Source organism: Phoca vitulina, unplaced genomic scaffold, assembly GCF_004348235.1.
Source record: "Phoca vitulina isolate PV1807 unplaced genomic scaffold, GSC_HSeal_1.0 scaffold12, whole genome shotgun sequence".
NCBI classification, from domain to species: domain Eukaryota; kingdom Metazoa; phylum Chordata; class Mammalia; order Carnivora; family Phocidae; genus Phoca; species Phoca vitulina.
Window position 1 is genome coordinate 3,796,909 of NW_022589715.1, and position 27,501 is coordinate 3,824,409.

The 27,501-nt window shown below is 45.2% G+C and overlaps 2 protein-coding genes across 7 annotated transcripts in view; one reads left to right on the top strand and one right to left on the bottom strand.

Annotated features, from left to right (window-relative positions):
• The window catches only part of CRIM1 (cysteine rich transmembrane BMP regulator 1), a 182,675-nt gene extending 157,831 nt beyond the window's left edge, over window positions 1-24,844 (top strand). For 4 of the 5 annotated variants that reach the window (XM_032410281.1, XM_032410283.1, XM_032410284.1 and 1 more), the window contains 4 exons: window positions 11,524-11,718; window positions 18,125-18,247; window positions 20,893-21,083; window positions 22,357-24,844. In XM_032410281.1, coding sequence (XP_032266172.1) covers window positions 11,524-11,718; window positions 18,125-18,247; window positions 20,893-21,083; window positions 22,357-22,533 — 686 coding nt within the window. In that variant the 3' untranslated portion in view covers window positions 22,534-24,844. The remainder of the gene's footprint in view (window positions 1-11,523; window positions 11,719-18,124; window positions 18,248-20,892; window positions 21,084-22,356) is intronic. The other variant, XM_032410282.1, reaches the window with a different exon arrangement.
• The window catches only part of FEZ2 (fasciculation and elongation protein zeta 2), a 43,214-nt gene continuing 39,745 nt past the window's right edge, over window positions 24,033-27,501 (bottom strand). For both annotated transcript variants that reach the window (XM_032410288.1, XM_032410286.1), the window contains one exon: window positions 24,033-26,967. In XM_032410288.1, coding sequence (XP_032266179.1) covers window positions 26,951-26,967 — 17 coding nt within the window. In that variant the 3' untranslated portion in view covers window positions 24,033-26,950. The remainder of the gene's footprint in view (window positions 26,968-27,501) is intronic.

Sequence of the window (27,501 nt, forward strand, 5' to 3'; positions counted from 1 at the left end):
CTCTGCTTCGCTAAAGTGCTGTGAAAAAAGTGACATAATGCACACATGTGAATGTGCTTAGTCAACACAATGTGAACGCTCGGCTCAGTTCAGTGACAGCTCTTCCAACACGGAGTGCAGCTGATCTGGGTAATGTGCCAAATGGATTCTGGTATCGCACTTCAAATATAGCACCTACCTCTCTGCAAGAGAAAGGCCTGGATATAGCATCCCAATGATGAGCTATTGAAGGACAAGAATATTTTAGGTAATGCTTCCATGGTGTACCTCGTCCTGCACACACTTAGCTTAAAACAGCCCACCACTGCTTTAGTCACCGTACTGTGATCCAGGTGGAGGTGGCATGCTTTCCAAGGCTCTGTAGTGCAGCTGGGTTGGGGCAGCGCCCTGCCCACAAACTTCAGAGCTTCACTGTCCTTTCATGCCTCTGGATGTTGCTGTGGGAGAGAGAATGGAGCTCTTTTAGTTTTTGTTTACTTTGAGAGGCTGGTCCCATTTGAGGAGTCTGTGAACTTACAGTGCATGATCCACCATGATTCCTAGAGAGCACGTGGCCACTGTCATCAGGAAGAGCCGAGGTATGCTTCCTGAACATTCTTCAGAGCTCTGGGTTCTTGAGGTCCCCACACTGCAACCAGGTGGTCCCAGATAGTGCTGAAGTGATTTAAGCGGACGGGAAGGGGAGCAAGATGCTTTTCTGTGTGCTTTTTAAAGGGTAGAAGACTACAAACACTCTGGTTGTCATGCACTCTACTAACTTTGGAATGGGTCTCAAGTTGATGCAACAGAAATAAACAGTGTTTGATTTCAGTCTGTTTAGGTCTTACCCTGCACCCTGGGAAGCACCTCATCCTGCTCACTCCATATGCTGCTTTCTGTTGGCTGCTTGTGTCCTTTCCAGGCCTTAGCTGTGTAAACGGAAATTCCAGTAAGCCTCTGAGTGGTGTCGTCCTTACCTGGGCTTCAGCACACAGTCTTATTTGAAAGAGGTCTCTTGCACAGATCCACAAGCACATGCCTTTCACCTCTTATTTCCATCCAGGAGACCAACCCTGATTTTGGACTCTCTAATGGTTGGGGGAAAGGCCCCTCTACAGGAGGGTTACATTTCTGATGAGGGCTTGTAATCAGACCTGATGTCAGCTGGCAGACCCTGATGGGATACTCTCGGCCACACGCAGGCTGTGACGACAGGAACTTTCTCTGGGAAGTCCAGTGGTTTCCACTTCAGGGTTTTCTTAATAAGATTCTGTACTCTTTCACATAGATGGCTTCCCTTATGTCCTAAGGGAAGCGTGCTATTTTCCTTATTTAGGCCACCTTCATCTTTCAATTTTCCTGCCTGCCTTTTAGACTACATTATGTATTTCCATAATGGTTTCCATGTATAATCTCCATGAAGGATTGTCGGCCTTGTAAGAGATGGGACCTCAGTTAAAGTTGAAAATGGAATATTTCCCTGAACTTTCATCCATGAAGTGCTTACTTGACCCATAACAGATGGTTAATGCACAGATTAAGTCCTATCAGTGAGAAATAATGTCCTCTTTGCGTGCAGTGGGAATCAGCCAGAAGTCATTGTAGTTACCAGTTTGGTGAGATTTCTATTCCTGGAGCTCAGGAAAGTTTATAATTTTTTTTAGTGACCTTATTACCTATTTTTTCCAGTATGTTGAAGAAACCTGAAAGGTTCTTTCGGCCTTTATTAAAATATACCTTAGACTCCCACCCCAAGAAATAGAATAAAGTAAAGCATAAATGGACTGCCAAGAAAGGTCTTAAAATGGTGGTCAGATCTGCTTTCAAAGTATTTGAGACATTATATAGAGGCAGGGGTTGGCCTACGTGGCAGTACGTGTCTCAGTTTTCTCTTTTTATAAAAATGAATTAAGAGTAGATGTTTTATTTATTAGAAGCTAGAAGTTATTAGGGACTCAGGTTTTGAGTTAAATCAATAAATATTTCTTGAATTTTTAGCCAAAAACCTTTAATCATGTGCTAACAGAATTACTGTGTATTAGACCTGTGCCTCATTGAAATTGTCTGTGCCACCTGCATCCGATTTCAGCAAGACTTCGTCGAGTTCCGCTTTTCCATTCTTCTCCAGTCAAGACAGGTCCAGTGCACCAGCCTGTTGAAAATCAGTCTTCATCAGTGCCTACGAGTCTGTGCGCCTCTTGGTGACCTGCGAATTGTTTGCTCAGATTCCTTCCTCGTTGTGGTTTCTGTTTGTCTCCTCTTTATGTAAACAGAAGTAAAGCTGGTTTCTCAAATAAGAGGCACACACATTCGATTTCTTCTCTAAACGTAGTTTGTACCCAGCACGTGCCCAACTTTGGGATACAGAAATGAGGATGAGATCACAGGCCAGGGACTTGAATATTTTATCCGTTAAAAGAAGATAAAATATAATAGTAGCATCTTATTCCTTTGTGGCAGTTAGAGAAAGATCACTGCAGTGCAGTGTTAAATTTATAAGCAAAAATTTTTGAAGGTACTTTCCCTACACTTCCTAGAGTGAGCTGCTTCACTGGTGATTCTTGGCTGCCTTTTTCACCCCCTTTTCTGAATCCCCCATCACCCGTAGTGTACCTCGTACCTTCTCACATCTGCCTGAGTGATCTCTCACTAATGCTTCTGTAAGTCCCTCGGACCTCCAAGTTAGGAAACCAAATCGAAGCAGAACATTGTTAGCAGGGCCTGCAGTTTACACAACAGCTTTCCAAAACCTTTAGCATGTCTGCCTGGACCTGAAGTCCTATAGGGCTGGTGAGATCTCCCAATCCAGGAGCATCTCCCCAGGGGTGGAGACCTCACCCGCCTCGGGCACTACTGCGTCTCCAGCATTCAGGACTGAGCTGTCACAGCGCTGCGTAGGAAGGAGAAGCACCCCTCTACACTCCTGCGGTGGATTATTTTGCAGCGGGACTTATTCCGAGAATAAGAGCTGCATTTAATTTCTTGTCCTCTGGGATCCCAGACTAGATTACTTCTCAGAACTCTAAATAGTACACTGGAGCTTTGAAAGAACTGATGCTGTTTCTAAAGCTGCCTATCTTCCTCCCAGGAAGTGACTCCCACACCACCACTCTGACTTCATGACCACCACAGCCAGATTTAGAACCTGAAGCATCTGTACATGAAGGTTGTCTCCTGGCAGCCATTGAAGAGTGCAGCTACGGCATAGGTTCAAGGGGATCTTCATTTTCAGATCCTTCCACGGAGGACAGAGGGGCAAAAGTCTGGAGATGCTTCCTTTTCAGAGGCTAATGTACATCCCTCATCATGGTCCGATTCAGAGCAAGACCTGAGCTACCACATCAGTGATTCTGAAACACTGAATTGGATCTTTATAGAGGAAGAAACCACCACAGCTGTGGGGTCTAGGGTTTCCCTAGCAGTTAATTAGCTTTATGGTATAATTAGTAAAAAATAGCTCATGAGTAAAAGCAAAGTCCAACTTTAATAGCCTCTTAAGACATCTTCTCTTGAAGTAAGATGGCCAAGTTTGAACAGTTGGAAAAGTCACCTTGAAAGGAGTTAATATTTCAAGGCCTTGCACTTCTTCCTCCCCTTTTTATGAACCAGAATCAGGGAAAACGAAAATAAAAACAAAAACACCGAGTTCTCCAAATTCCACCACTGAAAGACATGGCATACTTTAGTCCTACATGATGCCATATAACATTGCTTATATTTGAATCCAAAGACGATAAGACGTGTCTGTGCACTCCCTGAGCTAGATGGCCCCACAGCAGGAGCCACCGCACATGAGTGCCCTGGGCCTCCGACACCGGTGTTGGGGATGACTGCAGAAGCAGATCTCCATCCATCCTACAGCAGGGACTTTGTTTCTGAAGGAGGCCAAAAGTCACTTCAAGCCTGGTCTGATGGATGAGAGAGGCCCGAGCTGAGGAAACCAAATACCAAAGCTGATCTAAACCAAGGAGTGGCCATAAAATAGTAACTATCTTCATTGCATGTGTCAAAATTTGGCTCTGGATGCCTCTGCAAAAGGAAAATTCCAAAGCCATGTGAAGCAAGGGCAGTATCGTTGGAATACATTTATAGCCCTCTACAGTGACTGCTTAGAAGGGGATCACATTTGTTTGGATATATAACTCTTGATGTGTTTGTCCGAAAAATAAACCTTATTATATTAGTGTCATACCTCATGTTTTTCTTGGAACATTCTCCTCTAATCCTCTTCTTCCGAGAGACATGTTAAAGAGAGATTTGCCTAAGAAAGACCGTGAGTCCTCAATAACCACTTCATTATCTATGTTCCTTCATAGGATTGTGCCGGACATATGATGCAGTTAGTTGAAGGGTAAATTACCTTTGAAGACGAAGACCTTAACCCCCAGCAAAGGTGAAGGGCAGGAATTCTGGTGCCCATTTTTTTTTAGAGTTAGTGAGTAATCACCGCGTTCGTTTGTGTGGCACAGGAAGTGGCCCTCCCTGAGGTTACCCTGCTGGGTACAGGTGGGCAGAAGGTGTGTGGAGACTGTGGAGCCACACCCACCTTGGTTCCCATCCTGGCCTTGCCACTTGCTAGCCGTGCGTCTTGGGCAAGTCACGTAATCTCCCCATGCCTCGGTTTCCTGTGGAATTGGGGTAATACCCTGTCCCATTGGGCTGTGGAGATCGAATGGAACGACTCCTATAAATCACTTAGCACAGTAGCCGGTACGTAGTAGGCGTTCAGCAAGTGGGAGCTCCTATTATTAGGTATCAACAAATAAAAATAATGTCATTGTCAGTGTAAACAAACCAGTTGGAGTGATAAATAGAACAAACGGCACAACCCACTCTGTAGCCAAATATAAACCGCCTAGACCACTTTTAGTTGGATGTTCCCATGTCTCCATTTCTACATCCTTCAGCCAGAGTGCTTAAAATGCTTTTACATGTACTTCTAGTCAGACTGTGCTCCTTCCCACAGAAGACTACAGAGACTTTATTATGTAGAACCTCACATTGAATAGAATGGCCGCCATGTCTCCCTGTAGACGAAGTTGTTTCTAAAACTCTCTGACAGCTTTCTCAAATTAACCCAACTGTGCCATGGAAGGCGGTGGCTTAACCAGGAGCAGAAAGAGCCTGTGAGAACTAGGGGACACCGAAATCCATCAGTCAGCCCAAGTGACTCCATGGTTTCAAGGCCTCTGTTTAGATCTTTGCCCTTCAGGTAAAATTTAGTCAAAAGTAGAAATATTTTTATAAAGCCTCATTAACCAAACTCTAATGAATGAATCTGGGCCACATAGCAGCCACCCTGGAAAGGATTAGTCAGGGCTTTCCAAAAACCAAGAATCCTCCATTTATTTCACATGGAAATTCAGTAGAGTCTTACATGTGGCTTTGTTTTAAAGCACCTTTGAAGAAACGCACTTGATCATTATGAAACGTACTGATACCGTGGTTCAAACTGATCAGATGTGAAGATCCCGTAGAAAACACTCCCTCTAAGCAGTGGAGGGGAAGCATTGCTCTGTCACGGTCTCTGAAACGGATCTCCTCTTGGACTGAAGGCCGCGTCCTCAAGCCCACCTGTCCTGACTTAACACACCTAAAGCTAGCCGTGGCTCTCCCCACAGCAGCACGTTGGAACCAGCTTGGCCCTCCCCTGACGGTGTTGTGTCCTTCCCAGGGAGGCCCTGGAACATTGGAGACCACATGAAGAGGGTTCTGTGCGTTCCTGGGATGGAAGGAAAGGAGCCACTGAGTTGAGCTCAGCGTAGAGAACCTGAGCCTTGTAGTCAGACAGAGCCAGGGGATTATGTGGGCTCTGCCACGTAGTGGTTTGGTTACATCAAGTTGCTTCCCCTCTGTAAACCTGAGTCTCCTCAAGAGAATAGACTGCCCTCCTTCTTAGGGTGCCTGTGAAGCTGAATGGCAGTGAGTTCTTGAGCACGGTACCTGGGCGCCATGGATGCTCAGTAGATGCACTTTCGGTTCTTCAATATTTGACACCTAGATTCCTCTTTCAGAACCATCTGGTGTTTCTCTTATCTCTACCGTTTGTTTCTTCTCATCTCCAGTCTTTAAGAAGGGCAGCTATGAGAATGCTAGAATGCTGTTCAGTGTCATTCAGTTCTTAGATCTTGTGGCCTCCCTGAGCTCTGCACCGTGAACTTCAACATTGGCTTAGAGTTTTGTGCAGACCTTGAGGTCCCTCAGTCCTGCAACCAAGTGCCATTATAAGTTTAAGGTATACAGCATGATGGTTTGAGTTGCATGTATTGTGAAATGATCACCACCATAGGTGTAGTTAACATCTGTCATCTCATATGGGTGCAATTAAAAGAAAGAAAATTTCTCCTTGTGATGAGAAGTCTTAGAATTTATTCTCTTAACAACTTTGCTGTCTATCCCATAGCAGTGTTAGCTGTAGTCCTCATGTCGTACATCACATCCCTAGTGCTTATTCATCTTACAACTGGAAATTTGTACCTTTTGACCACCTTTCTCCAGTTCCCTTCCTGTCACCCCCCCCCCCACCTCTGGTAACCACAAGTCTGATCTCTTTTTCTATGAGTTTTGTGTTTTGTTTGTTTTTTTAGAGTCCACATTTCAATGAGATCGTGTAGTGTTTGTCTTTATTTCACTTGGCCTAATACCTTCAAGGTCCATCCATATTGTCACAAATGGTAGGATTTTTTTTCATTTTTATGGCTGAATAATATTCTATTGTATATATATAACACAACTTCTTTGACCATTCATCCATCAATGGATATTTAGGTTGTTTCCATGTCTGGGCTGTTGTAAATAATGCTGCCATGAACATGGCACGCCTGGTTTTTTAAATCTTCCTGATCTCAAGTTGGAATTAGTTGAAAATAATCTTGAAGGCAAGATGCTTCCGAGATAATCTGTGATGAGCAGAGCTTAAATGGAATAGAGATAAACCGGTAGAAATTCCTGGAAATTCAGTCCATGTCAGCCCACTCCCTGAGGGGAATGGCTTTATTGTGACCACGGAAGCCCCTGGACATGGACCCATCTGGCTCGCCCTCTGAGTGACTGCGTGGAGCCTGCTGCAGTCCTCTCTAGGGGACTCCCAGGAGAATGCATCTCAGTCTTCCTTGCCATCACATGGCCACTTTGAATTCTTAATCTTCATTGAATTTAGGAAAATGTCTATTTTTGTAACAAAATCAAATAAGGAATTTCATTTTCACCCAACATATAGTCAGAGTTCTTGGTTCAACCCATCACCTCCAAGTCATTCAGAGTAGTTACTTTCTTAGATCATTTTATAAATATTCTTTGAGAAATGGTCTCCTTTAGTTGCTGAGTCAGCAGTTACATGAACACTGTATTATGCTGTAGCTCAGCATTTGATCGTTGGGTGTTTCTTCCATGGTTTAGTTTTCTTACAGTCTACTCAGATTCTTCAGAGTTGAGCCGCTAGCATTCAGAGAGCACCATACCACATAGCCAGGTGCTCTAGAACCGGGCTCCGATTAAGCTCTTCCCCCTCAGTATCCTCGTGTGTGTGTGTTTGGGGGTTGGGAGGGGTCAGGTAGATAATGCATGCTCGTGTGTGTGTGTTCAAGATTTCCATTTTATATATTGCTGTCTACTTATCAAAAGTAACTGACATTCATTGTCAAAAAAAGGTGAAGAGAAAAACTCACCAATTCTAACATAAGTTACTATTAACATTTTCATTTCTCTCTAGACAGTTTTTAATTTTCCTCTTTACGTGATGGAGCTTGTCCTATACGTGATGCATTTTAATAACTGCCCAGTATTCTCTCATATGATTTCATTGAATCATTTAAACATTCTCTTATTGTTAGACACAGATTTATTTCCCTAACTTCTTGTTGTTATAAATAATATTGTGATGAACATCCACCAGAAAACACTTACTTCAGGACTTTTCTGATTTCCTTGGGATAGATTCCTAGAAGGATTATTGGCTCAATGGTATATAAACTCTAGAGTCACAGGAAGGGAACCGCCAGTTCTACTGATGACCCCACACAATCCACTGTTTTCCTACCCGAAGCTCCCAGTGACTGAAATTTGTCCTCTCTTACCTTGTTGCACCCCAAATTGGCTCTGTCCTAGCGGCGGCTTCCTGGTTGTGTTCATGCAGAGAGGCCTAAGAGTTGGAGGATCGATCACTGCATTAATAATCAATTACTAATCCATTGGAATATCTGGAGGAGTTCGATAAGGCCTGACCAGGTCCCTCACAAATTCCCCGTTTATTGCTTAAAGCAGTGAAATGACTCATCTATTGGAATTACCTCTGCCCAGCCTCCTGTGCAGGAAGGGTTGTCCTTCCTCAGCATCCATATCCTGACATCTGTCTCTCAGAAATCTCTCAAATCTCGCCTTGCCTGTCCGCCTCCATCCACGCTGCCCTGACCGAGCCCACATCACATCCCTGTGACCAGTATCCTCAACTTCCTTTCCCCATCTTGTCCTCCATGTTGCCCTTTTCTAGAGCTCTCTTCCGACCATTAAAGCTGCTAAGGTCCCTCCTGTCTTCTACAGGAAGAAATCTCAATACGTCCGTTGTTACTCAAGGCCCCTTACCATCTGACCCCAGCTTCACCTCCAGCCATGGTGCGTGTGTGTGTGCACATGCGTGTGCACGTGCACACACACACACTCTCTCTCTCTCTCTCTCTCTCCCCATTCTGACGCTCTCACTGCCCTTCCAGTGTGTCAAGCTGTTGGACACACTGTCTTCTGCTTGGAATGCCCTCCCCACAGCTTTGTCTTCTGCTCGTCCCTCCAAGTGAAATGTGAACACCGAGTCCTGAGTCATGCCTTCCCCAGCCCCCCGGCAGTTAGTTGCTTTGCCCTCCGTGTTAAACTCACAGGAGCAGTGGTTTCTGTGTTCTGTGGTGAGGTGTCCAGTTCCCCAAGCCTGTTCCACCACGTCTCTGCAGTCCTCTGGGTCAGGGTCGTGGTCATGCCTTCTTTCCCACTGATGAGAAGAGTTTGTAGAATCAACGAATGAATGTCTTTGTAATGTTCAACATATCATGATTATTCTTAGTATCAGTGCAATTTTTCACAGATAATTTTAGCCTCATAAGTAGGAGTAGCATTAATTAATTAAGTATCTTAAGATGTGTCTTTGCCTAGATCCTGAGAAAATACAAACCAGTGCTTGGCCTTGACTCGAACCCCTTTTTATGAAGTCCCCATCCTTCCTGAGTTCATGCCTACAGTTCATTCCCTCGCTCCTTTTCTCTGAGAGGACTGGCCAAGATGCCTTTGGGAGGAAAAGCACAGCAGAAAGTGCTGGACAGGATGGGCGAGGAGTTTAACCTTCTCTCTTCTAAGGTCCTTGCACGGTAATCCGTTATTCAAATTTTATGCCATGATATTGGTCCATCAGAGGAGCTGTTACAAGGTTTATGGAAAATATAATCAGTGATATTGCTTTATGAAGAGCTACTTCCTTTCATAAAGAAGTCTCTGCATAATAGACTCTAGATTTGATGGCAAATCTAATGTCCTCAATGAAAAGTTGGCTGGAGGTCAGAATATTACTTGAATTGGGTTCATTAAATGATTCTACTGAGCCATTTGACATGTGCATTTGAGATATCTTAATGAAGTTGCCTCCCCTGAGGACTAGGCTAGGCAGAAACGTCTATCAGGGGTTTGGTTCGAAAGCCTCCAGTTACGTTTTTAAGCTTAACCGTCAGTGCACCAGAAAACTTTCTGTGGAACGTTGAGAAAGTGAGGTACATTTTTTCATAGATAATGAGAAAGCATTTCTGTTCACAACTGGAACTTCCTGTGATTACTCGGTATCCCTTGTTGAGCTCAGGCAGCAGTACTGAGAGAAACCATGAAGAAATGTTGAGAAACAGAGAGATTGTGCATTCTGACACTTGACCTGCTTATAGAAGTCTGCAGTGGACTGAGACGCGGCTATGGAAATACAACATACTAGAGTAATAGGACATTCTCAGTGCCATTCAGTAAGGTGCATATGCTTGAGTAATTGGTTAAGAAGAGGACATGGACACCAAAAACAGATAAGAACATTTCTGTCTTTGGTGAGCCTCCTCTGGAAAAGTTCAGCAGGAAGCTTTGAGCTGGGTCTCCGCAGACAGCAGATTCCGGCCACCTTAGAGCAGGTGGCTGCAGGTTGGGGTTGCTCAGAGAACGTGGCACCTGATGCCCACACGTTTTTCCTCACTCCTGCAGGCGTCCTGGGCTCCGTCCTCTGTGTCTGGGCAATAAACACTGCCTCCATTAGAGCTTCCCAAGTGCCTTCCAGAAGGAAGAACCCTGAGCCCCTAACATCACTCCTTTCCTAAGGAACTTTCCTTCCAGATTCCTTTATAGCTTTTTAATTATTGGTGACCAGTGGTCAGTAGAGCTGCCTTTAGAATCTGAGCATAAAATTTCCCCAGGTTGGTAGGAGTCATCCAGTTATTGGCCTGTCCAGTGACGAGGAAGTGCTGACCCCCATGTCCCCGTTGGTCTGCCCCATCTCTGCGGGGCACTGGGGCCTCTCTTTGAGCCACCGTTCTTGAGGTCTGGAGAGAAAGACTGGCTGTAAATTGTGACCACTCATAAGTAAGTTCAGGTAAAACCAGGAGGCGGCATTGAGTCCAAGAGAAGAAAGAAACTTTCTAGAAAAAAGTTGGGGATGGGAGGAAATGATGGCAAGAGAGACTGGAGAAGAAAGAAGAGCAGAGGGTTTTAAACTGTAAATTCTTACAACAGTAACTCCTAAAAATATATTGTTGTCAGGGGCACCTGGGTGGCTCAGTCGGTTAAGAGTCCCAACTCTTGGTTTCGGCCCAGGTCACGATCTCTCGGTCTGAGATCAAGCCCCGCTCAGTGTCAGGCTCCGCGCTCAGCACAAAATCTGTTTCAGAGTCTCTGCTTCCCTCCCCTCCTCCTCCCACTCGCGCTCTCAGTCTGTCTCTAAAATAAATAAAATCTTAAAAAAAAAAATAATGTATATATATATATATATATATATATATATATATATATATGTATAAATATATATATATATTTAGTCAAAAACCATAGTTGGCTGGAAAAATGGATTGAACTGAAATGAGGTAGTTTCTAAAGTAGAAATGCCTTTGTTGACAAGGGGGAAACGCACCGAGCATCACTGAAGACTGAAGGAAGTGGTCGTGTCGCCGCTGATGCCCCCTCATTCCCGGTGACGCGCCACGGTCATTCCTTACTACTCCCCTGAACCACTTACGAAAAGATTAACTGAAAGTAGGAATTTCATGAAATGTCTCTGTAAATATACTCAGCTGGACTTTTTATCCCCTTCCACGTAAAACCTCTGAACGTGTCTCTACCTATTTGTATTTGGGTTTTTCTCGTGTCGTGTGTTCCCCGGCCACCCAGTGTGAACGAATTTGCGCTTTTTGCAGTGACAATCTAGTGACACCTGCCCGGTGGGTCCCATTCCCCCTGGCCGTACCCGTCCCTGCCCTGTGTTAGTCTCCACGGCCCTCGGTCCCGTCCCGCGACTCCACCCTGTGCTCTTCTGTCCCCTAGAAGACACGACCCCGAGGAAGGCGGTGTGCCACTTCAGCGGGAAGGCGTACGCCGACGAGGAGCGGTGGGACATAGACAGCTGCACGCACTGCTACTGCCTGCAGGGCCAGACGCTCTGCTCCACCGTCAGCTGCCCCCCTCTGCCCTGCGTCGAGCCCATCAACGTGGAAGGAAGCTGCTGCCCAATGTGCCCAGGTACCCCGCTGGTGGCGCGGATGGCGTGTGGAGCCGGCGCAGCTCCGAGCCGGTTCCGCCGGCTCGTGGGGCCCATGCAGTGCGTGGGCCCAGCCGGGGTCTCCCCGTGCAGAGATGGGGGGCGGGGGCGCGGGGGGAGCTTGAGAGAGTGACACCCGGGTGAGTGCCTGACTGTGGGCCCCGCTAGAATTGCTCTGCTGCTTCCCATTTGCATTCTCTAAATACTGGTGGCAGCACGAGCCTGATGGCCGTACCGGACTCTTGAGCACACCTGTGCTGTGTGGGTGGCACGGTGTCCGTGCGTGCTGGACTAGCCCGAGATCGGACACGGTGGGGGACTGTACACCAGAGCCAGAATGGAACAGCTGCGTTTGAAGAATACAGCTCTGTTCAGTCTGGGTTCAGTTCAGCAGTCCCAGCAGTACCCAGGTTGTCCCGGGCTGCCTGCCCCCAAGCCCTCTGGCCAACACCGTGTCTTCCCATGGAGACCCCAGCCGGCAGCCGTGGAACCCCACGCCTGCGCCTCCCCCCACATCCACCCTTCATGTCCGCTCAGCAGCCCGCCTCCAAGTCTCAAACCTCAGCCCCCCCCCGACTGCTGCCCAGATCCCCCCCTGCCCCAGGCCTTCCTCTTCCTTCCCTATGTCTCATGCCCTAGTCCTCTGCCCCTCGTCCCAGAAATGCAGGGCCTGAGCCCTCCGCAGCACGGCCTGGGCCGCAATCCAGACCCCCCAGCCCTAAACACACAGACTCCAGCAGCAGTCCAGACCGCAGAGCGCCTGCACTCTAGCAGTGAGTCAGGATCCTTTCCATCTTCACCTTGCTGCATTATGTTAGAGAGTCTTGTGTCCTGCGATGCAGGAAGCTCGGAGTCCTGCCAGCCGTGCTTCTACACCGTGCAGTCGTAAATGGGACAGTCAGTTAAGCCCCAGGCGTCGCATTGTCTGCACTCATTGACCTTTTGCTGAAAATGTCCACTTCTCAAGACCCTGTAAAGGCTGGGATGTTGTGCCCGCTCAGGAGGCTGAGCCTTCACTTGGGTGCTCTTCCTGCTTGTCTCGTGGGCGTAGTATAAGGCCCAGACGGAGAGTCATGTTCACTCTGCTGGTTTATCACTGCACCCGGCGGAAAATGAAATCCCTGAGGGTCACCCAAAGAAGAACGAGGAAAACCGTGTATTTCTCATGGGAGCTGGTTTGCTCCGCACCACCTGTCTCACAAGCTCCATACCCAACTTCCCAGTAAGATGCTTCTGACGTACAAATGGGGAGACTTGACCTTTGGTATTCAGCAGAGACTCGCTTAGTGCCTGCTGTGCACCAGCCTGTCCGAGGCAATGGGGGCACCGCAGAGAACTCAACACCGTCCACACGGAGCTCACGTTTTCGTGGGGAAGGACAGGTAGCAAACAAGAAACAAGAAAGAGACAGCACCCAGGGTGAGGCCAAGGACTATGGCGCAAAGCATAGCCAGTCAGGGGGCAAAGGAGAAGCAACCGGTGGTTTTGTTTGAACAGGTGTCATTTAGGAGACCCAGAAGAATGGAGGACTCCGAGGGAAGAGGCAGAACCCTCTGGGTATAGACAGGGCAGAGCCCTGGGCTGGGAACACACAGTGCCTGTTGAAGGACAGCCCGGAGGCCTGTGTGGACGGGCCCCGGGAGCAGGAGGGTCAGGCGAGCGGAGAGGCCGCCGGGAGCTGAAACCTGTGGTCTCTCGGCGGGGGCAGGATTTTACTGAGTGGGAGAGAAACATCGGAGGGTCTTAAGCAAAGGAGGGAAGCTGACTTCCCCTTTCAAGGGATGTCTCTGGTGCTGGGTTGAACATAGACTGTGGGATGTGGAGGCAAAGAGTAGTCGGAGGCTTTCCCAGTAATGCAGGTGGCCGCCAGTCGTGGCTCTGGAGGCAGGAGGAGTGGCCGGGCTCGGATTCTGTTGTGAGGGGACAATCAGTAGGATTTAGTGGTTTGTAAGCCTTGGGATTGGGTGACGAGATCCCCCAGGGAGTGAGTGTGGTGGAGAAGGGCCGCCATGACTGAGCCCAGAAACCCTCCAACTTTGGGAGACCAAGCAGGGGAGGAGGGCCTAGCAGAGGAAACAGAGAAGGAGCCACAGCGACGTGGAAGGAGCCCGGGAGCTGTGACCCAGAAGCCAGGGGGACCTGGGCCGGGGGTGCCGTTAGGTCCTCGCAGGAGACATGCAAACTAACCGTTGTCGTTTAGCCTTGTCCTAATTGCCCTGACCAGAGCCATTTCGGCACAGTGGTGTGGAGGCTAAGTCTAATGAGAGTGGTTTCAAAAGAGAAGGGGAGGGTGAATTGGAGACGCTAGTTATCAGCCCTGTTACACGGTTCACAAGTGAGACTGCTGTCAGGGGGAGTGGTCTTGCAGGCTTCCCCAGGATTCGAGCTAGACCTTGCAGGACAGGTGGGCTCTCTTGACTGGAGTGAAATGAAGAGCGTAGATGCCATCCTTTTTTCGGGTGGGGAGGCTCATTTTTGAGCAGGTGAAGGACATGGTCACATAGGTGCTTTGGGAGGATTCATAGGGGATGTGTAGGAGGGACTAAAGCAGGGGGAGACCAGAGGCTGGGACAGCCGTAACCCACATGGCAGACGTCCCAGGTGTGTGACAACAAGGCCCCCAAATCCAGGTGACGGTGCTAGGAATAGAGGTGAAGAGACACTGTCCTTGGTTTGTGACTTTAAGAAAGGAGAGAGTGCATATATATATAACATCCTTGTTCATTATGAAAGATTTCTCCAGGGACTTCTCAGTTAGGACTTACTGTTGGATTGAAATTTAATTTCTGTAAATCTCCTTTCTGCATCTGATGTACTATTAATGAATCATTTCTCCATGTTCTCTATAAGCAAACTTTGCAATCAGTCACGCTTTGCCACCTTGCATTTGATTGTGTCCTTCCAAGGAAGGTGGGTCCCCGCCCTGTTCTCACTGGCTCACTGTGTGATCTTAGCCCGGGATCTTCACCGAAGTGCCAGGCTTCCATTTCTCATCTCGATAGTTCCTGCCACCTCGCGTTGCCCCCTGTACATACCGACTGCCGGTCTGGCCAGTCTCACCCCTTACAAAGCACTTTCCCCCTCTGCTGTCTTAGGATATGAGGATAAAACCCGTGAGCTGGTTCGTACTTGTCCCATTTTAACAGAAGAAACCGAGGCTCGGGGAAGTTAAGTGGATTCTCCGAGGTCATGCCACTAGTTGGCAGACTTGGGCTTTCTGGTCCTCAGTTGACTGCAGGTTCCATCTCCCCAAAAATGGTGCCTCAGCTTGTGAGCCCCAAGCATCCTGCCCCCCCCCCCCATATTCCAGGAGAGGACATTTCAGGGAAGGTGGCTCTTACAACTGGCCAGGTGCCTCTGAAAGTAAAATATTTCCCCAGTAAGGGGTCTTGGGTGCCTCTGAAGTTCAGAACATATTTGACCACAGGAGTAAGTCTTCATTGTGACACGTGCCCGTGATCCACGTGGCCTGGCCAGATGTAGTTTTGTGTCTGCGATGCCAGCAGCTGTGAAGGGCTGTGACAGTAAATGCCAGAAGGGCTGTATGTGAGAGTTGGGGTCAGACACAGGCCTTGGCCGTGGAGGCCCTGGGTCTAGGCATGGAAAGAGCGTAGCTCCCACACTTCTTTTTGTTTGTCCAAATCGTTGTTTTTGTTTTTGTTTTGCCAAAAGATGTATCCTTTTTGGCAAAACTGCTCAGAGACAGTGTCCCTTGTAAGTTCACGTTAAAGGGAAATGACCCTTGGGCGTGAGGGCTCCAAACTAGAGCTCTGAGTATTTTGTGATGAAGAAGGAGGTGTAGCTGGACTTCAGTCCGAGCCGTACTGAGGTCAGTGGAGCAGACCCGTACCCAGGGCAGGCTGTGAGCCGCTCAGCGGGGAGGGGCCCACAAGGGCAGGACTGGTCTTGCTCATGGCTGCCTCCCCAACACGTGGACCAGCGACGCGCTCAGGAAGTATTTGTGGACAGGGGTGATATAATTAATCACCGTGTGAGACCCCCTCCCTGACCCAGGGCGCACCCTTGTACCTCCCCCACTGCTGCCAAGCAGAGCCTTCCTAAGCACCTGGGGGAGGAGGACTCACCTGTCCGGTGTGCCGTGTGTGGGCTTTCCGTTGCAATCTATGCATGTGCAGATAGGCGGTGCGAGGATTTCAAGCCTGCTTCTCTGCTGCTCTCACCCAGGAAGACCCTGAGGTGAAGCAGAACCGATCCCAGCTCTGGGGACCTCCGTGGGGGCTTTGGCTGCTTAGCCGTCTACACTGCTAGGTCTGGTGGATAGATCTCACTTTGGCCTTTTCTGCTGAGTTCCCTGACACTGGGGGGGGGCGGGGGGAGCTGTTGTGACGGGAAGGTTCAGTGCTGTGTGGACCCTTAGGGGAGGCACTCAGAGGTGCTGTGGCGTCGAAAGATGTCACCTAAATGTCAAGGCCACTTTTCTTTCCAGACTCTTCCAGGATATTCCTATCACGTAATCAGGGTTTCTCAGTGGGTGAACTAAACACCATGCCCTACGCACCCACCCCAGAATCACCCACCATAGGCCTACAGAATCACGACCTGTGAGAATCAGCACATTTTATAAGCCCTTCAGGTGACTCAGAGAGGACAGAAAAGTTTGAGAGTCATTGGTTTCACTCCAGCGGCCCCTGCTTCTCTAAATAACACCGTCAGTAAATTCTCTTTTTAATTCTAGAGTTTTTAGGTATCTTTTTGAAACTGTAAGTGTCTAGGCCTTGCCGTGTCTGAGGTGCCAAACCCCAAGCACTCGAAAGTCCCCATATAACTTTTATGACTCCCCCAAAACTTAACTACTAATAGCCTTCTGTTGACCAGGAGCCTTACCAATATCATAAAGAGTCGATTAACACATACTTTGTATGTTATAGGTGTTATAGTCTTAGGATAAGCTAGAGAAAAGAGAATAGTAAGAAAATCATAAGGAAAAGTACAATTACAGTACTGTACTGATAAAGCCCACTTATAAGTAGACCCATGCAGTTCAGACCCGAGTTGTTCAAGGTCAGCTGTATTTAAGAAAGAAAGCAGAAGACTCGGGGACAAAGGCCAAAATAACTTTATTCCTGGGGCACCAGAAGACCCGGGCCGTGGCGTCACAGAACCGGATTTGAATCCCACCTCTACCAGTTCCTGGACGCATCATCTTGGGCAATTCACTTAACCTCTCCGACGTCCTTCCCAGGCAGGAACTCCATTAACAGACAGCGGAAGCAGAGCAAACACTCTCTTCCTGTCATTTCCCCTTCTCTCTACTTCATCTTACGGTTTACTTCTTGAAAGGCAGGTAACTACAGGATAGACGGCAGTCACTGTGAGCAGGGGATTGTTAGTTCTATTTTAACTTCTATCACTTGTACTTTATATATTTTATTTTGGACTCAATTGGGCTACTAGTGAATATTTAGTATTACCAATGTTGAGTAACCTTATAAAAATGAGTTTAATAATACGGCAGGATCTGGCCAAAAGGAGCTATATGGCTGATGCAGACTTTTGTGTCACCTTTTGAAAATAGGGGTTCTCAAGAACTATTTATTTAAAATGTTAACCAGATGAAGAAAGGATATATAAATATATTTGTTAGGAGCCAAAGAAAACTCTGAACTTTTTAAACTGGTCCCTTTTAGAACTTAGCTTTAAAAAGAAAAAAAGGGAAAAAACCCTGATATTTGGGACAAAGAATATTGTTCTTCTTAGATGGCCTTGTTTCATGTTGTAGAATCTTATTGATCAGAGTGCCTACGTGATCAAGTTAGATCATGGAACTGTATTTACTGAAGATCCTCTTTTAGTCCACATGGTTCCAATGGTAACAAAGCAGACATTTTATACTTGAGCCAGGCCACACCTCGTCAGGTCTGCCTACAGTCTGTTCCCATTTAGGGGAAGTGACTGGAGGGGAAATGCCTAAGAAATGCATAAAGAGTGAAAGATGCTTTTACTTTTTCACTTCCTGCGATATATTTTATATAAATGATTCAACATCCATGGATTAAAGAGAAACCGTTATTAAGGTATAGTATTTAGCTGATGGGAAGTAAAAGAAATCCTTCCAATTCAGCCAGTCCCTATCAGCTTGCACAAAACTACAGGGCCAACACCATTTGACATGAAAAAGCAGAGCTTTCTCCCTGGTGCGGGAGAAAACTTTCTCTCCCTTTTTTACATGGTCATAAGACCTGTTTCCCGCGCTTGCAAAGGTAGTGACTCTCTAGCAGTAGGTGATAGAAATGCAGAAACAGGATCTTTCATGTCCCAGGACGTATTGTACTGATTGAATGCACCATCCATTTGGATTGAGGAAACAAGAGTCAAGAGTAAGTAGCTCCTCCATCATCTCTTATGAAAAATGTCCTTTTCTTTTAGAAATGTATGTCCCAGAACCAACCAATATACCCATTGAGAAAACGAATCACCGTGGAGAGATTGACCTAGAGGTTCCCTTGTGGCCGACACCCAGTGAAAATGACATTATCCATCTCCCCAGAGGTAAGTGCTGAAGTCGAATGAGATCTCTGTAATCTTACATGTGGTCTACCTTTTTTTTTATTTTAACTTCCTTTGCGTATCTTTTTAAATGGCAAGCCCAAGTAAGTTCAAATAAGGACTCCAGGGAAGACCTGCTTGGCTGTAACATATTTAACCCAGAATGATTAAGTAAGTCTGCAGGTAACTGGATAATATGCCTCCTTCTGGCCCCACATGCTGAGAGACTTAGTGATGATGGAAAGAAAGATGTTCTTTGTCCTAAGAGCCTGGTATCTGGAATTTCAAAGCCAGCTCTCCTATTTGTACGTATGTGAGCAGAAGAATAATACGTTATTCAGTCCCTGTGGATTCTGGACTAAGCAATTGTGCATTAGGTTACCCTCTGCTTCTAGGTTGTTCTTACTCCATGAGAGTTCAGTTTATTGTATGTGCTGATTTTTCCACTCATCAGGTTTATTCCTTGCTTTTTTTCCCCCAGCTCTGTCCTTTTCAGTTGTGTAACAGGCACATTATTCTGTCTCTCAGTAGTTAAGTGACAAAGCAAGGCAGGGTTCCTGTCAATATTGCGCTCTCTAAAAGTAGACCTCTTGATCAAGAGTATAAACTTCCTCTTAGCCATGACTCAACACCGCCTCCTGTCTACTCCAAGGACATTCTCAAAATCACTGCTAGGCAATTTTTATATCTTTTGGGAGAAGCAATATTTATTGCTTGAGAGATTAATGGTCTGTTGTTACTCTAGATAGTCTGCAGGTTATGCTTCTTTAGATCAAGCCAGATAACCAGGGAGCCAAACTCCTGGACCCAGCGTTTTGGCTACTTATATAATTGCTATGACTGAATTGTGCTTTATCATTACGTTTAAATTCATTCAATCAATAAATATTCGTGCCTACTCTGTGCCACACACTGTTCTGCATGCTGGGCTTTGGTCATAAGAACAGCCTTATTTACTGCAGTATATTGAGGACCTGTGCATTACTTAGCATCTCTGTTACAAAGTCCCTGAGGAGGATATTTCCTCATGTGTCAGTAGCAGGAAAATTTGTACTTCTCCTAAGCAAGATTTTTTTTTTTTAAGATTTTATTTATTTATTTGACAGACAGCGAGAGAGGGAACATAAGCAGGGGGAGTGGGAGAGGGAAAAGCAGACTTCCCGTTGAGCAGGGAGCCCGATGCGGGGCTCGATCCCAGGACCTGGGATCATGACCTGAGCTGAAGGCAGACGCTTAACGCCTGAGCCACCCAGGCACCCAGCAAGATTATTTTTTAATGTTGATGACATTGTAATCTTGTTGATGGTATTTGTTTCCTCTTTTGCTTTTGCTGCTAGGAAGCCCAAAGCTCAATTTTATGGCCTGCTTTTTGCATCAAAACAGAACTTAAGCACTGGACTGAATTTTATAAATAGACTTGAAGCTTCCTTTTCCTTTCACTAAATTTTCCTTAACTTTTCAATTTCCTTGTATGACATATATTCCTAAAACCATTTGCTATATCATTTGGAGTGTGGTAAGGCAAAAGTTCATTCCTTTATTCATTGTGTATTTAAAACCTGAATTCATCAATAAGATGTTATTTTGACCTTTGGTATTTATCTTGATGCTGATAAATAATGAGGGTTTTTTCAACTTCCTGTAAAGTATTACCATCTACACTGGATAGAATGACTAGGAAGGTCCTCTTCTTTCCATCCCCGCAAGCCCCCCCCACACACACACACACAGAGGAAGAAGCTTATTAATAAAAATCTGGTTTTTAAACTGTAGACAGTCTTAATATCACAAAGCTGTGCTATGATGAGCTCAGTTTCCAGAACAATTTAAGAGCAACTCTTTTTGATTGTGTAATTCCTGCATCATTCACTAACCTGGTCTTTGATGCATTTAGACAATCTGAACACAGTAGTTTATTTGAAAGAAAATAAAAGTAAGGAAACTTCCAGGGAGTGCTCCTGATTGATATAGAGTTAACCTAGTGATCTCTGCAATATTTATGGCAAGAATGATGACTTAAAGGAACAGAAAGACCTCCATTCATAAGAACAAAATTAAATGTTGTCTCCTGTGCAGTATATTAACTAAGGCAGGAAAATGATCTATTAGGCCTAGTGAGTTTTCAACAATTTTATGAAGAGGGAGGCATTTTTGCTTAGAGCTCAGTATCAACCAAAAGACCAAACTCTTGAGCTGGTGTAGTTTTTACTGTTACATTAGTAATTAGTCTTGGCTGTTAGTATGGTAAGTCCAAGAAGATACTTTGTTCTAGTCTCCTATTTGCTGGTAAGCGGGGAGGTAAGCTAATGTTTCTGTTTCCGAATCTTAGAGAAGACCATATAGGTTAATGTTAATCAAAATACTTTCAGTAATCTAGTTTAGTCAATTTATAAGGATGAAGCAAGAAGCAGCTTCATCTTGCCCAGTTGTTAACCTTCTCACCCTCATATTTCCTGTCTCACATCCATCCCTAAGAGCTCTGCCCTCTCGTAAGAGCCCTCTGGATCTTTACATTTGAATCATGTTTAGCCTGAAAGCACTGGGAAGAAATGAAACCAAGTCATTGATTTGCATTTGCAGTGTAACTAAAATAATCCTTAAAAATTCTTGTTTAGGTAATAAATGCTTGTTAACTGTTTTTCTCCTAGACATGGGTCACCTGCAGGTAGATTACAGAGATAACAACAGGCTGCATCCGGGCGAAGATTCTTCACTGGACTCCATTGCCTCGGTTGTGGTTCCCATAATAATCGGCCTCTCTATTATAATAGCATTCCTGTTCATCAATCAGAAGAAACAGTGGATACCACTGCTTTGCTGGTATCGAACACCAACTAAGGTATTGTCCTGAAAAAGTTTGTCTCTTGAGTGACCGAACTAGGAAAGCTTGCGTGCTTACATTTCCTTAAATTGCTTGATGTCTTTTATATTAGCCAGTGAAAATTTTGCTTTGGTCTTCCCGGGCTCAAATGCACAGCAAGCTGGGCCCATCCACTACAGAGGACTTGCCCGGGGCCGGAGCAATCAGTGGACGAACTACCCATCACCCACTGGTTAATGAATCCTGACCTTCCACACAGCCAATGTCCTGGATTTAAAGTTTTCAAAAAAAAAATACTTCTGGATTCATTGTTTATATTAGAAATTAAAACCTGAATTTCTCAGTGATCTATCAGCTTAGAATTGGGAAAGAAACCTAGAAAGAGGGCGCCAGCACTCGGGTGAGAGCCACAAGACCGCTCGAGCGTCCTGAGCATATACAGAACTCCAAAGGACAGGGAGACGTATCCAGGGCAAGCACCGGGGGACAGGTGGCAGAAGATCCTGAAGAGACTGTAAAGTAACACTAGACCAGGCAGAAAGGGGCACATTGCATACTGAGAAAGGAAGAATATGTATTTGTTGTCAAATCAGCCTATCTTAAAAGCCAAGAAAATTCATTTTCATTAAAGGGAAAAGTCATGACTTTTTCCAACCCTGAGTCTACTTTTTACATTTAGTCTTTTTTCTTTAAGAAAAAATCATATACCCTTAAGAATTTGAAAACAGCTTGAATAATTATTTTAATCCAGTTTACCACCTAGATAACTCTTCTATATAAAATTTCTGTCAGATGCTTATCCGGCCTCTGATTTTCTTTTAAGAAATACAGTTTGGGCACCTGCGGGCTCAGGACACGGGGCTGGGCAAGACCCAGTCCCCACAGCGAAAAGCTGGGAAAAGAGACCAGTTCATAACGTGCATGGAGTGGCTGGCTACAGACGGGCTGGCTCTGTGATTTAACATTGTTTCTCTTAAAATCTGCCGTCTGGTGACTCCCACTCCTTCAGCCCTTGTAAGTGCCAGCCTGCATGTCAACGATTTGAAAATAGTTCCGTGGTTTCACCATTCTCTTTTCTCAGTTCCTTCATCCACTCCATCTGACATAATTTATTGACAGTTCACTTTTAAGCCGTTTTGTCAGGCAGGATCGCTTACGAAACTACCGCTGGTGCTAGAACAGGGTGTGGACTCCACATCCAATCACCTCACTTGAGTCGGGACTAAATTTGTTAACTTAGGATACATAAAACAGCTAATTCTTTGTGGTTTTTCCTCCTCTCATTAAATAGCCTTCTTCCTTAAATAATCAGCTGGTGTCTGTGGACTGCAAGAAAGGAAGCAGAGTCCCCGTGGACAGTTCGCAGAGAATGCTAAGAATTGCCGAGCCGGACGCGAGATTCAGTGGCTTCTACAGCATGCCAAAACAGAGCCACCTACAGGCAGATAACTTCTACCAGACAGTGTGAAGAAAGGCGACGTCGATGAGGTTTTGAAAGACAGAAAACGACTAAATCTGCTTTTAAAAGTAAACTAGAATTTGTGCACTTGCTTAGTGGATCGTTTTGGATTGTGACTTGATGTACAGCGCTGAGAACTTACCGGGATGGGCTCTGTCTACAGCAGTGTGCAGAACAAGCATTCCCACTTTCCTCAAGATAACTGACCAAGTGTTTTCTTAGAACCAAAGTTTTTAAAGTTGCTAAGATATATTTGCTTGTAATATAGCTGTAGAGATACTTGGGGGCGGGGACAGTTGAGTTTGGTTGGGGAGATGGGTTGGGAGGGTGGTGTTGGGAAGGCAAATTGGTCAGCTGGGCTCGGGGATGGGGGAGAAATCCTGTTAAAATAAAAGCAGTTGAGTGGCCCAGAGGAGCTTTTTTTCCTTGAAGACTGCACTGGTTGCTTCAAAGCTCGGGCCCGAGTGAGCGGGAAAACAAAGGCCTTGCGACCCGGCTGCCATAGCCACCTTAGGACTGCAGACGAGCGCACCAGCACCTGGCGCTAGCCATCCCCGGGCTAAAGCCACGAGTTTCTTGTCTATACGGTCCCGCTGCGGTGGGCGGTGAGGAAGCAGGAGAGATGCGCTGCGGCATTTCTCCAACGCGGGTTGTTAAGGAGATAGACAGTTATACTTTTTGCTGCTTTTGTTCTCTTCCAAGCCAATCAGCCAGTTCCTAGCAGAGTCAGCAGGTGAACAAGACCTAAGTCATTTCTTGATGTGAGCACTGGAGTTTTTCTTACCACCACGTGGCAGGAAGGAGGCAGAGGGCGAAAGACACCAGGTATTTCCAGGGGCTGTACTTCATTGTCTGTCGTGGCTTTGTTCTCTTGTTGGGTGTTCATAGTTTTTGTTGAAGCTCTAGCTTAAGAAGAAACTTTTTTAAAAAAGGACTGTTTGGGGATTTTTTTTTCCTTATTCTATACTGATTCTACAAAATAGAAACTACTTCATTTTAATTGTATATTATTCAAGCACCTTTGTTGAAGCTCAAAAAAAAATATGCCTCCTTAAACTTTAGCAATTATAGGAATATTTATGTAACTATCTTATGCTTCAAAAAAACAAAAGTATTTGTGTGCGTGTGTATATAATATATATGCATATATATTTATACACATACAATTTATGTTTTCCTGTTGAATGTATTTTTATGAGATTTTAACCAGAACAAAGACAAACAGGCATTCCATATCAATGCTTTTGATCACTTACAAATTTTTAAGAAGACAAAATTTCATTCTACCTGCAGTTTAATTGGGAAGAAAGATGTGTGTGGTGAGTGTGTGAGCGTGTGAGGGTGTGTCTGCTCACGCCTTGTGCATCAGCATCACACCTGCTGTGGAGAAGGTATTCCTTTATTAAAATCTTCTTTCTCATTTGGATATGCTCTCTGTTGGTTTTCAATTTGCTCACTGGCCAGAAACATTGATGGCAGTTTATCTGCATCACTAATCAGCTCCTGGATTTTTTTTTTTTTCTTCAAACAACTGTTTGAAACAACTACTGGAATATTGTCCATAATAAGCTGGAAGTTTGTTGTAGTTTGCCTCAAATATAACTGACTGTATACTATAGTGTTAACTTTTCAAACAGCTCTTAGCACTTTTATACTAATTACCCATTTGTGCATTGATTTTTCTTTTTAAAATGCTTGTTGTGAAAGACACAGATACCCAGTATGCTTAATGTGAAAAGAAAATGTGTTCTGTTTTGTAAAGGAACTTTCAAGTATTGTTGTAAATACTTGGACAGAGGTTGCTGAACTTTAAAAAAAATTAATTTATTATTATAATGACCTAATTTATTAATCTGAAGATTAACCATTTTTTTTTGTCTTAGAATATCAAAAGGAAAAGAAAAAGGTGTTCTAGCTGTTTGCATTCAAAGGAAAAAAAAAGATTTATTATCAAGGGGCAATATTTTTATCTGTTTCCAAAATAAATTTGTTAATGATACGATGTTACCAAAATAGATTTACATCAGCCTGATTAGTATAAAATTTTGTCGACAATTAATCCATTGCTGGCATAAAAAAAATCTCTATCAAAAAAATTGTAAATGCTTGCTTTTTGTTTTTTTCAATCATGGCCGTATTATGAAAATACTAACAGGATATAGGACGAGGTGTAAATTTTTTTATTATTATTTTAAAGATATGATTTATCCTGAGTGCTGTATCTATTACTCTTTTACTTTGGTTCCTGTTGTGCTCTTGTAAAAGAAAAACAAATATAATTTCCTGAAGAATAAAATAGATATATGGCACTTGGAGTGCACTGGGGGTCTACGGTTTGTTTTGTTTTCCTCAAACCACGAAGCCATGAGGGAATTATTTGCAACTGGGTTCTTGGGACTTTGAATCTCATCACAAAAAGGACTAACAGGCCTTGTGTGTTAAGGTTGTCAGTCTGACCCTCCAGCACCCCCGCCCAGCAGCTCCAGGGCTGCTCTCAGAGGGCAGGCCTCGCCCTGCAAACCCTTGTACAAAATCCCGTCTCGGGGTAGGTGGCACTTTGATGCTGCTCTTAGGGAGACTTAAAACCTACCTGTGGTCAGTCACAAATCAGAAACCTGCTCATCCTCTCCTCACTGGTATCAAAATCCATCCATCATGTGTGCGAGAAGGGTCAAGGTGGGAAACACTGGTAGTTTACCACTGGGGAAGCAAGTTTATCAAACAAAATCAGAGAAATCTCATTATGAATTAGGGGACTGGGAGTTGAAAGGAAAAAAAATACTTTTTCATACACTCCAGAAGCACCAACTTAAGAATGAACTATAAACAGAACACTGTTGAATCTCTTCCCTAAAAACCTATCCTCAAGGACTTTTGACTCTCTCGTATGCCTTCTAAAGTGCTATTTCCTTAGTATAGGCAAAATTTTTACAAATTTGGATCAATTTAGTTGAAGTTATTAATTGTGTAAGTATGCATCTTCATCAATTGGGGGGCAAGGAGCGAGTTAAGCCCACACGGTCACTATCATATAAGGCACTAATCAAACAGGAAACTAGCTCGAGCTCCACACAGCCCCAGGTGACCGCGGAGCTGCCAAGCCGGTCTCCAGCTCCAACCTGAGCTGCTGCTTCGCAGCCCTGGTGTGCCACGTGCCCAGTGGAATGAGGACTAGGGCTGGGCCTGTGTGCTCACAGATGTTGAAGGGGCATTTTAAAGCCCTGACAGGTCCTCTGTAACTTCCCACACTCCCATGGTCTGAGGGAGGGAATGCCGTAGCTGTCGGGAATGTCTCACAGACCCAGGAAAAGAGCAGGACTTCGGTCATTCCACAGCAACCCAGGGCAACCTGGAAAAGTCTCTCTCTCCCCTCCTGACCATCATGAAGCTAATCAGGGTTCACCAGCTTACACACGGCAGTGACAGATAACATGTAGAATGGTAAAGGGAAGAATCTAGCACTGCAAGGGAAGAAAAGTCTTAAGAACTACAACAAAAACTCTCAAAAAAAAATCTCTCCAACATATATTACCCTTTTTTCCAACATTTATTAAATGGCAATGACTTGACTGGAACTGGCAGAAAAGTGTTTCAGGACCAGTGCTGGATGGATGAGTAGCTGCTCCCCGGAGTAGCACTTGGGGAGGACGCCCCCGCACAAAGGACACAGACCAGGAGTGGGGGCGGGGCGCGGCTGCGCAGACACAAAAGCACCTCAGGGGACACGAACTCCTTGTAAAGGACACTTCTTCGCAGACATATAAACATCCAAAGTTCAACAATACAAAGTTCTGAAAGTGAATGGCAACTTAATGGTTAACATCTGAACAGTGGTGAAACCCGCAGCAACCTCCAACATCAGCCCGCTCCCCACCAGGGAGAGCGCACATTCGGCTTCCACTTCTTCCAAGAACAGCCCGCGTTTCCGTTTCAGTCTCCCTGGACAACACTGGTAGGTAATATTTATCCTGACAGTCGCCTTATAAAGATCAGCGTCGGTTCTCGCCACCACCGAAGAATAGCTACAATATAAATCTCTCAATGCTTTAATCTAGTTCTTCAGTGCAGTTCAGATCTAGAAAGCCATAAGAACTCAACTGGGCATACTGTCAGCTCAGGAAAAATATAACTGCGCATGCACAAACATGACTTCCCTCTTCCTCTGCAAAGTTGGAGAGAAGAGCTCATAATTGTTAGTATTTAACACAAAACACCTCTAGAATTCAGAACAGTGCCATACTTCTCTTGGTTCATAATACAAAGAATTAGTGAAAGCATGATCTAGTAATACTGAATCACAAACCCAAGTTCAAGTGTGCAGAGTTCCCAATGGCAGGAAGGGAATGGTAGCCAGCTTTCAGAACAATGCTGTACGAAATCTAGCTTGGAGTCCGCGAAAGAAAGCTGCTCCTGACACGAAGCTGCCCTATGTAGGGCACAGAACTAGAGGAAGAAGAAAAACTTTTAAATAGAAATACAGATTTTGTATATATTTACACAAGATGTACATACATATGTATAGAAAAACATACTATTAAATCATGAGAACAAACAATGCAAGGATCTACAGTAGCAACTTTTTAAAGAAGGTTTGAAAAGGCTACACCCAACAGTGAAAAGTTCTCTCAAGACACATTTATTACAATTGCCCAGAAATGAGATACCAAAAGGCCATGTCTCTTAGGATACCACTTAAGAGGTAAGAACCCATAACGTTAGCCCTATACCGTCAGGCTTGTAACACAGGCAAGAAGCTCCCCAGGAAGTGAAAGGAGAGTGCAAGTCTACACACACACACAGCAGCAACCCTGTCTACACTGCCGGCCTTCGGTGCAACCTGGAGGCCACGGCAGGGTCGTTCAGCACGTGCGAGAAAAAGCTTAAGGAGCCCGTACCGCATCCATCCCACCCTTCTCAGGCCAAATGAGGCCACTCTTCTACCTTCTTTCATTTCATACCTTCGCATTAAAATGAACA